Source organism: Trachymyrmex septentrionalis, unplaced genomic scaffold (assembly GCF_001594115.1).
Source record: "Trachymyrmex septentrionalis isolate Tsep2-gDNA-1 unplaced genomic scaffold, Tsep1.0 scaffold66, whole genome shotgun sequence".
NCBI classification, from domain to species: domain Eukaryota; kingdom Metazoa; phylum Arthropoda; class Insecta; order Hymenoptera; family Formicidae; genus Trachymyrmex; species Trachymyrmex septentrionalis.
In genome coordinates, this window is record NW_017305843.1 from 622,514 (window position 1) to 635,819 (window position 13,306).

Genomic DNA, 13,306 nt, shown 5'->3' on the forward strand with positions numbered 1-13,306 from the left:
GTAAAGATTTATATTATAAATAAAAATATGAATATATATATATATATATATATATATATTCATATTTTTATTTATAATATAAATCTTTACTTCTTAACAATTACAGTTTTTCAAATATTCTGATAAACTGTTTGAAAATATATATTTTGTAATCTTAATTATCAATGGTTAGCAAATTTTAATAATTATTAAGCGAATATAATATATATTGTGCGGATTTATTCACTTATTAAGTATTTAATAATTCTGTGCGGAAATGGATCTAATAAAATCCTTTATTAACTTCCTATGTTTATCGATTGATAAACACATTTACTTATACATATATAGTGATAAATTATGAAATATACTTACTATAGCGCATCCAACTTACTTATCTGTTTATATTGTGAAAATCAGTTTATCTGATTATATAACAGAAACAATTCTATTACCCCATTTAAGAATAATTTGCACCGCAAAATTCAATAATTTTCAATTCAATATCCTTTTTTATATCCTTAGGTAAATTGTGAGTTTATATAATTCAACATGACATATCTTCAACCGTTTTTACATTATAAGAAAGATACATGTTTTGGATAAAAATCAATTGTTACTTATTAACAAAATAAAAATATGTGTACATATGTGTAAATAATTGAAAAACTTATTGCAACAGTGGGTTTTGTGAAAATATGGATTAGTTCACTGTTTCTCATTATTTTAACTTTTAGAGTTCATTTTCTCCGTTTTTTGTAATTTGTTAATTAATCTATTGTTGCAGTAAATATTCCAATTGTTATTCAAAATAAATGTACGTTTTATGTTTCATGTTTTTCTTTTTCTTGTTATTTCATTAAATAGTATAGTGTAACAATTAAATAGAAAAGAGATATATAAATGTGTAATTTAGTATTTAAAGTATTTTATTTGACTAAATTTAAATAATTCATTTGCTGAGAGACTGACGATATTGTTTATTTAACGATGTTGTGTGACATTGGACTCTTTATTTTTTCTAAAATTAACTATATAATTACGATGTTGTGTGACATTGGACTCTTTATTTTTCCTAAAATTAATTATATAATTAATTCACTGAAATTTTTTAATTTTTTAAAAATATATTGGGTCGGGGAAAAACTTTCTTCTATTTTTTAATTCAAAACTGTATATACAATATCTTGGTCACATGAACGAAATTTAAATTTAAAAAAAGAGTTTTAAAGCTTAAAATCTCTACTTTTGAAAGGTTACTATATCTTTTGAGTTTCTGTGAGTTTGGTAATTTTTACATTTAAAAAACTACAACCTGAAAAAGATGAAAAATTTTTTTTTTACTTTGGGGGTCTTTTACGTGCCCAAAAAAAATTTATGAAAATGTTGGACTATGTGAAAACTTGAAGCTGTTCCTACAAAATCATTTTTTTTTAATGTTCCTATGATTTGTTCCTAAGTTATTCTCGAGTTAAGTAAAGGAGCATTCTGATTTCAATTACTCATAACTCTGATAAAAATCATCATACCATGATTTAAAAAACAGATTCTTAAAACTGAAACTTTGCTCTAGCGAATGATAATTGTAACGAAAAATTTCACAACAAATAAAAAACTTTTGTAAAAAAATTTATTTTAAATACAAAGAAACTTTTTCTCTGACCTAATATTTTTTTCTCAGTGTAGAAATCAAGACATCCGTTTAGTATTATTTTTAGCTGATAATCTTTTCTTTTTTTCTACATATATTATATATTTTCTTTTATTTATTCATGTCTTATTAATATTTATCGTTTTACTTTTTATTCTTATTGGATATTATGTGGACCAATGTTTATATCAAAAATGTTGATTAAATGTATGAACTTTGTTCATCTTTGACGAAGATATTGTATATACAGTTTTGAATTAAAAAATACGAAGAAACTTTTCCTCGACTCAATATATTAAAAAAAAATTAAAAAATTTTAGTAAATTAATTATATAGTTAATTTTAGTAAATTATGTGTTTGCATATTATTGTAAAAACATTTTTTAAACTAAAGAAATGTATGTATTTATTTAAAGAATATTATTCCCTTATAAAAAGGAAATTATTTATTAATTATAATAAGTACTTTTTGTAATTTCAACTTATTATGGAAATTTAGTTATTTTTGTTATTAATTAATGATTTTCCAATTATATTTATTCATTTCAAATACATAATTTTTCTAGTAAGTAAATTATTCTTAACTTGTTGAAACTATTTTTTACAACATAATTAATATGTATTAAATTATAGTGTTTATTTTCTACCAACTACTGATTTTGAATATACCTAAAAATAAGAAAGTGTAAACTTAAATTTTGGATATCATTTTACATTTTCTCTCTCTCTCTCTCTCTCTCTCTCTCTCTCTCTCTCTCTCTCTCTGTATTATGACAAGTTATACAGAATTAAAAAAAAAAAAATTATATTGTCAAATAGTGTACTTTATTTATTTTTATTTTGGAATACAGTTTTGGGCGTTCGACTTCAAGGCATCAACATTTTAATTTTCATTAAAACACGGGTGAAAAATCTCATAATGCTACACCTTTTATTCTCCTCTGTATATGCTTTTCTACTAAATATTATCCATCTATCGGCCTGTGCCAGTGTCGCGTATTGCTAGCGAGTGAGCGACTTTAATAAAGAATTTAGAAAAAAGAACCTTTTAAATGGAAAATACATTTCGAAATTAAAAGAATCTGTTTATTACAAATAAAAAATTCTTTTTGTTTTTGTTGAATATATTAACTTTAATTACATATACGTTTCATTAAATATAATAAATTATTTTTAAAAGATATCTATTTTATAAGTAATATTTATTTATTATTTTCACAATTTTGGAAAAGTAAACTTAAACAAATATTTATTAAAGTGTTACTTTAAAATGAAAAAATCCTGGGTTTAATATTTTAAAGATTTATTTATTAGATTTTAACAAATATTATACTGTAATATATTAAATCTAAATTAGATAAATTAATAAGAAGTCGTTTTCTGACTTTGATATTTTAATTTAATAAAATTAAGAATTTTTTTTTCAGTGTAAATATTTGGACACACTGTATTCTTTTGACAGCTGTCTATTTAATAACAGAACGGTATTTACGGCAATTGTATTATTATATATTTATATAAAATATAATATATACGTTACCGATTATACCTATCCCCAAGTGTTAGAATATGGCAGCATACGGACGATTATACATGTCATGGCATTTTGCAGGCAATGTAACAATGTCGCTTTGCGGTGCGTCGCGTTGTGTTGGCATCGTGTCGTGTCGCGTTGCCTCGAATCAAACCAAGATCCACATTGTACTTAAGGCCATACAGCATAGTTTGCGTAGCTTCGTATGTATGGCGCGCAGTAGAATCATAGCCTGCATATATCAAGGTGCACATGTGCCATGCAATCGGTTCATTCGCCCTCGCTTTCATAAGGGGATGCGAACACTAGCAAACACTAACATGAATACTGTTTTAGGGAGAGGACCCAATCTAAATTGATTCATTTTATCCTGATATTCGAGTTCCTGATATGTTCCTGATAAATTAGAAATCGCTTTATAATTTTTATTATTACGTAAACAGATTAAGGATAGAAAAATATTCTTTATACAAATCTCGAGTAAAATTTAACAAAATATTAATTTTATGGATGTCAAAATTTAAAAAATCTGTTAAACATAATATAAAAGATTAAAGCAGTCTATATAGTAACTGGTTATTAAAATGTGGAATATTCTATATCTGTATTTGTTCTCGTATGTCATTATCCGTTACTTAATTTGATCGGATTGCGAATTATCTGCAACTATATTTCCATCCGTTTCCTTTATATGTCAACATGCATATGTGTTTATCCACATATCGTGTATGCTTTCCATGTTTCATATGAAAATGTATTCGGGTAATGAGAACTTGAGCATTCCCCGAAAGTCGAGTAATTACTTGGATGCACGGTTCATATTCATGTAACCGGATATCAATATCTCCAGTTTAAACTCATTGCTCCTCCGTCAAAAGTGAAGCTGAAGTGCCCTTTAAATGTATAATAATTTCTCGCAAGAGAATATTGCACAATAGAAAATTATTAAAACGAGAAAAAAAAAGACAGAAATAGAGAAAAGATAGAAATTAGGAATCATGTTATACAAAAAATGCATTCGTTATAAGATCTCATGATCGAGTTATGAAAGGTCAGTTATATCTAATATAAATAAATAAAGGAAAGGCTTCTATTATGAGATATCGAATTTATTTTGGATAAATGCTAGAAATCTATGGGCAGAATTAAAAAAAATAATGGGTCATTTTGAAGGAAATTTAATAAACTTTAAGATAAAGTTACGTAAAATTTAATTCAAATTTTATTTTTTTTATAAATTAAAGAAATGTAAAAAGTGAGCGAATCACAAAGTCAAAAAATTATGCTCCTAATATGAAATGTCCCGAGAAATCGATAATAAAATGCAACGTACATCAGTATTGCAACTAAAAAATTTTATTTAATGTTTCTAAAATACAAATAAACATAGCCAGTGCACGTGCAAAATGAGTATGCGGTGCATTGTACCTAGCTGACTCGTCTTTAGGTAGTTGGAGTCAAGCATCGCAGAAACAGGAACTCGATGTTTATTATTGTACAATAACATTTATATACTTCAACGATTTTCACTATGATATAGGAGCATAGGTTATTTCATATTAGAAATATTCTGAGTAACTCATATTACGATTTCTATGCCTTATGATTTTACGATCATCAGATCTAATTTCTGTAATTAAGCAATTCAACATATCACGTATTTTTCTATTAGTACGACCTTACTCTATCACCACATGAAGAATTTATTGCCAAATATTTATTTATTAAATAAACAAGGTTTAAAAGCTCATCTCAACGAAACTTGAAGATATCGAAATTCTAAAATCTTTTTTTTTGCAACGACTACAGGCACGATCTAATAATAAATTTTCCACTAAATAGTTTTTAATCCAAGAATAATAAATTCATGGTGGAACCAATAGATAGCGTTTATTAGTTTAGCAGAAACGCCGCTATCTTATATTAGACTCCTATCTCATAATAGGAGGCTTTCCTCTGACAGTATTACAAATGTTTATGGGAGTTTTGAAGCTAAACAATCGTAATACATGGATATTTAAACGATCGGTGAAATAAAATTTTATCACGTTCTACGGAACATCACGTGACATCGATTTTATTACGCGGCCGATACAATTTGACAAGTCAAGTGTAACGTGATATATATATATATATACCTATATTTCCAGGCAGCGTATCGCCATGAAAATAATGCTGGTTTTTCCCATATGGCCAGTTTTTCGTAAAGAGTACACACGACCGAACCGGATATAGGAATTTTCAATGTTCTGTGTCTACGGAAGGGGATAACTATGGAAGAACATAGTGCATCGAGGTGCAACGATCTGCGTGATTCATCGCAGAATGCGATTCAGATTCGACATACTATATATGCGTTGCTGCATATTAAACAGTGAATCTCGTTTCTTTCAGTATTATTCCTATTCGCATTATGTTTTATTAATCGTTAGCGAGATCGTTAGGCAAACGCCTAATTTTACATTTGCCAATTCCGTTTTTTACATTCGTTTTTTTTTTCGTCACGGAACGTAATGTAAATAGGTACTGTATTTGATTACTACGTTTCGAGATATCCATGGAATCCTAGTACGTAATTCATCCATTATGTAAATGAGAGATTCTGTATATGTATAAACTCTAGTATAACATCAGTGTACAAGCATACGATAAACACACTTGTTTGCTATTCAATTAGGGCTCCTATCTCAACATGGTAAACATATAAGAAGCTATTAAAAAAATGTAAGGTAACTTTCACAGGCTTTGAATATAAGATCGATATAAAATATTTACTGTACTCGTTTTGTAATGCTCTTTAGAGTATAAGTTTATGCACGATTTAATATTAAGAAGAAAATATTTGGCAGGAGAAGCAAATCACTTCTGTGCAAAACAATCGCTCTATTGCCTATTGATATTATTAGATTGTATTTGTCTTAAATTTCATGCGTGGATTAATAGTAACTCTAGTTTGTTAATCATTTTGCAGAAAAAAATATAATATCTGCGGAAATAAAAATTTATATGATTGTACTCTATGTACTCACTTAAAGCACATAATAACTTTCTATTTATTAAATGGCAAAAATGGCAAAAACATGTTGGCTGAAAAAAACTCGAAATATATTCATTAAAATTGAAAATTAGAAATATAACCTGGTTGATTAAAAAGTTTTCATAGATGGAACGATAACATAGAAATATTTTAATTGTATGTATCGTTGTGCGGTCGGCTGGCTTTATATGAGGTCCACTTAGTAAGCACTTTCGTTAAACTAAAATTAAGTGTGAAATATACGCATTAAGTATGCATATGTGCAAATTGAAAAGTCCGCATACAAATTGAATGCGCTTTATTTTCATTCGTAATGCCGGCCCAAAAGATGAGCTCGGTTGAAATAAAATTGTTCTAAAATTTACTGCATTCAAAGTAATGCACTTTTTTATTGAATTTTTATTGCTCCAGTTCTGTTCCTATCCAATCGCGTTTTATGTTAAAACATTTCGCAATATGTCGCTATTTTGACTATTCCACGAAAACATCGAGAAATATATCATTATTACGAATATGTAATATTGACGTAAAACTACATCGTTGCTGTTCATCTGCAGTTCTTTTCACAATTGAATATTACGATTTAATAGTTACTTTTAAATATTATCGCGCGCACATGAATATGATCATGATTATTATTTTGTTAACAAATTAAATTATTAGTTTTAAATATTTTAAAGTGAATTGCTATAATTGTTTTGTTATTCTTATTATTATTATCCATCATATTATTCTTTTGTACGTATAATTTATTTACAATTATTAAAGATATTATTTTATAAGTAATAGTAAAACAAATATAACCTTTTGAAGATCAGATCTTTTTAACAAAATAATAACTTATAGAAGATCTTGCTTCTTAAAAATTTTCGGGGGATTGCTGAATTTAATTTTGGTATTAGAATTTTAAAATTTAAATTAAAGAAAAATAATATGATTATCGTGAAACTCAATTTTAGAGATTCTTGGTATTTCTGAGTTTGAATCTTGTCTGAAAATATCGAATTTTAAAAGGATAGTAACCTCTATGAAGGAATATCTAGTTTCACAGGGTTCATAATCAGAATTTGAAAGTCAGTTTAAAAATCAGTGCTAATCATTTGCATATCACTGATGAGCTTCAAATAAAAGAAATTTTGATGTTATTTTGCAATTGAAAATTTCCTAAAACCAAATTAGATACGGCAATAATTTAAAAAAAATTCTGTCTGCCATATTAAATCTATAATTAAAAATTTTTTATTTTTGATCTCAGATTCGAAGCATTATTAAATTACCAAGTTTCATAAAGATTGAAGGAGCAGTTTATAAAATAAAAGGAGGTGATCTCAAACAAAGTCGTCAGATCAAAGGGTTAAAAAAAGATGTTTTATAATTACCGTATTCAATATTTCAAAGATTATTCAAATAAAAAATTTTGATTGATAATGTCAAAGCCAAATTTTTCAATTATAAGGCAATTAAAATTGATCAATGCTATCGTAGTTATTGATTCGTACAGTTCAAATAACTGTACGAATCAATAATCTACCAATAATATATATCTAACAATTTAATTAATTTTATCTTTTAATTCCTTATATATACAGATATCACTATTCTATCTGCTAAAATATGTTCTTAGTGAATCTATGAAACGTTATATTTATTTATAATTTCATTAATTTGAGTTTTTAACTACTGAAATTTGTTGTATGGTATAATTCTTACGGATCCATTACTTCAAATTAAAATACAAAATTCCGAAATTCATGTATTTTATGGTGAAATAATTTAACACGTACTGATACGATGCGCAGCAGCGGAATTGGTAATACGACACAGTAACATATCCTTTGATTTGTAAAATACGGATGTTTTCACTAGACAATATTTAAAATAATTAATTTAAAAAAATTATACAATACTATTATAGAAATAAATTATAAATATCAGAATAAAATAATTAATTTACAATTCTCATATTCTGTTATTTTAATTTTTAAATAAATTAATTTTTGTTGCTAAATAGATCAAATTAAATATCTGTTTTTCATTAAATAGTTGTTATTTAGATAAGTTTACGAATCGTGTATATTTTTAATATAGCATACAATGTACATTGTTTCCTATCTTATTTTTTCGATATTACCGTATTGTAATATATTATGTGTAGTCATTCGGTATATTTATTTATATAAAGGCAGTATGCATTGCAACACTGAAACTGATTAATTTATTGTTAGTTGTAAAACGTTTGCAGTAAATTTTAACGTTGCAACGACGGTTACATGACATAAAACGTCAGCACTGAAATTTTTAATCGTATTGAGCGGTTGCACTGAACGAATGTTAATTGCTGAATTGTTTTACATATGACTTGCTAAATAAATGTAGTTTAATAACTGCTCATATATTTATGAATATATTAAATATGAACAAAATGAGAAAAAAAGAGAGAAACAATTATATAAAAATATTGTTAAAATACTAGATTTTGAAATAAACATAATTACACTAAATAAGTTAAATTTGTTATTATCGTCGATACTTCAATTATATTGTACATTATATTTATATACTCATCATTATTAAAAAAAAATTTTTACATCATATACAAGGTTTAATCCTTTATTTTACAACAGAATAAAAAATTAATTATCACGCTGTTATCCTGAATCTTGTACGCCTTTCACGATTTAACTTTATATATTGTTTGTAAATTTATTGTTGTGACGTTAGATTAAATAACAAAATAAAATCGCAACGGAGGAAACAGTTTTGCTGCAGTTAGCTTGACGACATTTAGTTGGCTGTGCAATATAATATCTTTTTCTCATCGTGAATTTCATACAACTTCTCTTTACGCCTCGGTATATATGTCGATAAAAAAAATATATCTATAACACAGCGACTAAAATGTTACGCAGGGCAATAACTTGCGGAAATTTGCCTCACAATTTATAAAAAACTGTTTATCAAAAAGCAAAAGGTAAATAATTAATATACAGAATGAACCATAGTAATCTGATGATTCTCAAAATAAAATGAACAATATGAAATAATTTAAACATTTATTTCTTGATACATAACAATAGAAAATAGAATGTATATATATGAGTATATTTGAGTAATGCGTTCAACAGACAAAGCAGCTCAGTGGACGCTCAGTGATTCTTTATGATTGGTTTCTACAGTTATGGGCTTTCTACAATAAGCCATTATCTAAGCTTTAAGTCTTAAGCCATAAAAAATTGACCAATCGACTATAATTGATCAATTTCTTAAGACTCAACGGGCTTAAGATTTAAAACTTAGGTAATAGTTTATTGTAGAAAGCCCATTATATTGTTAGGTCCCTATTCTGTAATTCTTAACTAACGAATAGAAGTACGCGTTACTTGTAACGTTGTTACCGTTATAAATTATTTTTTTTATAACCGATTAATAAAGGTACCTTTTTTTTGTAACAATAATGAATTTTACAGTTACTTTTTATAATTTAAACTTATTTATGATATCATTTTTTTTTTATTCAATCTCAATCTCTATCCTCTGGTCGGTATTCATGATTTGTTTTTACTTCAAAAGAGTTTTAAGTAAGAATGTTTTAAGATGCTAATATGGGTCTGTGATTGGTTTATGATGTTTTAAGAATGCCATATCATAGAGCAATATTAACATAAAAACAAATTTTATAAATATCAGTCTTTAAGTTTAACGGAAATAATGCCATTAATATAATGTGCTATAAAATTTATTACGAAAAATATTCTCTCAGTCGGATTGTGTTTCTAGATCGAAAATTGAATCGGTGGTTTGCAAAATGTATATAAATTCTTTGAAATATTATTAAGTACAAAGCTCGAATCGAAAAAACATTTTTCTTCTTAGTATTTTTATATATTAGTTTAGTGTCATTATTATTTATTGCTTTTATTAATATTTAAACAAAAGACATTACCAAATTTTTTGGCTGATCTTGTTTTAGTATTAAAAAGGTAAACGTGCGTACGCGGAAAAGTAATGATAACGGCAATGAGTTTTGAGAATCAGTAATGGCTATTTGCTTTTTGACTCATTAACGAGTAACACGGTAACTATAGATATAGTTACTCTTTTAAAAAGTAACTTTCCATTTCCTGCTCGATAGTGTCAGTGTATTGTTATTGCGAAGTCTTTTTTTTTAATTATGTATAAAACCTGTGCAACAACAATGTATTGTATAACGATATTATTACTGGCGTTAAGCCTGTTCTATAATAGGATCGCAAGCTGTAAACCGTAATAAATTAACCAATCATAGTCGATTATTTTTTTATAGTCGATCATATTTAACTATTGATTGGCTAATTTCTTACAGTTTACGGCTTGCAACACTAAGGCAGAATAGATTTTATAAAATAGAGGCCTTACAGATTCAGTAAAAAAACTGAAAGTAAAAACTAATTGTACTAAAAAATCGGTGAGTAGCACTGAAAACGAAAGTGTAGGTATACATAAGAGTCTACGCTATAATTTTTATATGAATCGATTTTATGGAGTACGTCCAAAGATAGCGTTGTGTAAATACGCTATTAGGGATGGGAACGGAGAATGCGCGAACAGTTGCGTTTGCAACTCATCGCCGCCGTCTGTTCCGATGTTTCTTCCTTTGTTCGCCACTTCGCGCCACCTCGAATTCCCTCGGTACGCATAACTTACTCACATCCCCGTTTCCCTATCGTGTTTCAGGAAGATGCGGGCACGGATCGCCTTGCGAGCAGCTCTGTTACGAACTCCACGATGGCATGTACGAGTGCGACTGCAGGGACGGCTACATACTTCATAAAAATGGATACAGCTGTGCTGGTGAGTGTGACTCGATTCGATCTTTATCCCGCTTTGCAATTCGCATTCATGACGGGCGACATCTTTGATTCCCCTAATAAAATTTTGCGTTGCGCCGCGCCGGCAAAACTTTTTGATGCGACGCCCGTATTGTTTCCAAAGCGACGCTCCCGTCTGTCGCCGCTGTTGAATCCCTCACTTGATTCCCAGAGAGCTTTGTTCCAGGAGTATCCTTCAAGCGCGAATTGTTATTATCTCTGAACTGTTGGTAATATTTTTTTTTTTAATAACACTATTGCAGTTTCACTAGGTTGGAAATCCATCAAAAGTTTGAAAGTTTTAGAAATATGTTTCGACAGTTTTTATAGTTTTTTAGTTTGCAATTATCTTTGTCTGACTATATGGAACATCAACCTAAAAGCTTTACAGCAAAGGATATCTTTAGGGTATCTTTATATACCCTCGATTAAAATCACTATTATTAACAACATGTTGTATACAGAAGTTACGCGGATTATCTCCGTGTTTAGATCCATTATTACAATAGAATGCCAATATTACGCGAACATTGCAGTTTACTTCATCAAGGTGAGGAGCAGCTTGATATAGTAGGAAGTAAACTGCTATATTCACGAAATGTTGACATTCTAGTAATGGATCTGAACACTAAGATAGCTTGCAAAATGCTTAGCTTCTTTATAGAAAGTAGCCGTAGAAGTCTCAATAGCATTAACATATTGTATATTGATTATTTTTTTATTTATTGGGCATGTTATGGATGTGGATTTATTCACAATTTTTTGAAAAGAATAAATAGAGACCACACAAACAAAATATTAAATAAAATGAGCGCGTTAAGCTTATTATAATGGTATTTTTAAAAATAATAAAGGTTAATTAATAATATATTAATATAACGCTTTTTTATAACGGGTTTTCGAATAAAATCGCATATTTAAAGGTTTATAAAGAATAGTTATTGAAAAAGAACGAAAACAATATCCATTTTAGATCAATTTATATCTTCTTCCGGTTGGGATATAAAAACATCCTGTTATTCTCGAGTTAATAAATACAGAACAATTTAGTCTGTATATGTCCAACATTTCCACTTTAGCTTTTATAACAATCAATCAAAGTTTTTAGCTGTTCATTAATCCGTGAATGGAAAAAAAAATTTTCGATATATTTTTTTTATATTCTGTTCTATCGGACATAGGGGTGAATGGGGGAATTGTAAACACTTAAAGAAAAAATTAAATAATGATGATTATTTATTAATTAATAGATCTTTATTCAAAAAATACTCTTATTAATAATTATTTAGTTTTGAATTACAGTTATTAATATTCATATGTGTCATCAATATAACTTATAATTTTAAAAAACAATATAAACAACATAAACTAAATAATTAAAAAAAATAAAATCTACCATTTGGAATTACCTGCCGCTACGCGGAGCAATGTCGAATCAATTTTTTGTTTAAAATTATAGTTTACATTAATAATATATTAATTATTGTAGTTTAAAGCTAATATTGTTTGAATAAAAATTTTTATAATTAAATACTCATTGACTATATGTCTTTATTTTTTCCTTAGCTACTCGCAATTCCTCCATTCTCTCTCTCTCTCTCTCTCTCTCTCTCTCTCTCTCTCTCTCTCTGTCTCTCTCTCTCCTACATCAAAATCACCTAAAACGTGTAATAGCATTTACCTTAACGGCATGTTCTATGATCACGTGTATAGTGCCACTAAATGTATATTGGATTATCACTGGATGCAAGAAATGAGAGCTTATCACTACTCATACTACAGCAGTATACAGATCGTGTTTATCCCGTGTTTATGTTCGTAATTTCCCCACTCCTTTCTATACGTGATGATACGCTGAAAAAAATTTACGAAATTTGAATAAATATTTGTTTAGATAGTATTAATAGGACTATTTGCTCACAGAAAATAAATATTTATTCGATTAAAAAAAATAATATTTAAATTAAGTATAATTTTTTAAATTAAACAAATATTTCTTTAACTAAGTAAGTAAATGATTCCATTGGTACTATCTAAACAAACTATTTATTCAAATTTCGAAAATTTTTTTTCAGTGAAGGTATATGAAAAAAGTAATTTACTTTAACGTATAGTGCAAAAATAATTTTATATAATTTTTTTCACATCATAATTCAATATGAATGTCATTAGAAAATAAGAATATGTTTTCAAGTCAAACAAAAATTTCAAACCAAATTATTCTTATATGTACATACAAGGAGAAAAAAAAATTTTTT

General features: G+C 27.4%; 1 protein-coding gene across 2 annotated transcripts in view; it reads left to right on the forward strand.

Annotated features, from left to right (window-relative positions):
• The window catches only part of LOC108753140 (pikachurin), a 138,131-nt gene that overhangs the window by 11,419 nt on the left and 113,406 nt on the right, over positions 1-13,306 (forward strand). For both annotated transcript variants that reach the window (XM_018494482.1, XM_018494483.1), the window contains one exon: positions 10,915-11,031. In XM_018494482.1, the coding sequence (XP_018349984.1) occupies positions 10,915-11,031 (117 nt within the window). The remainder of the gene's footprint in view (positions 1-10,914; positions 11,032-13,306) is intronic.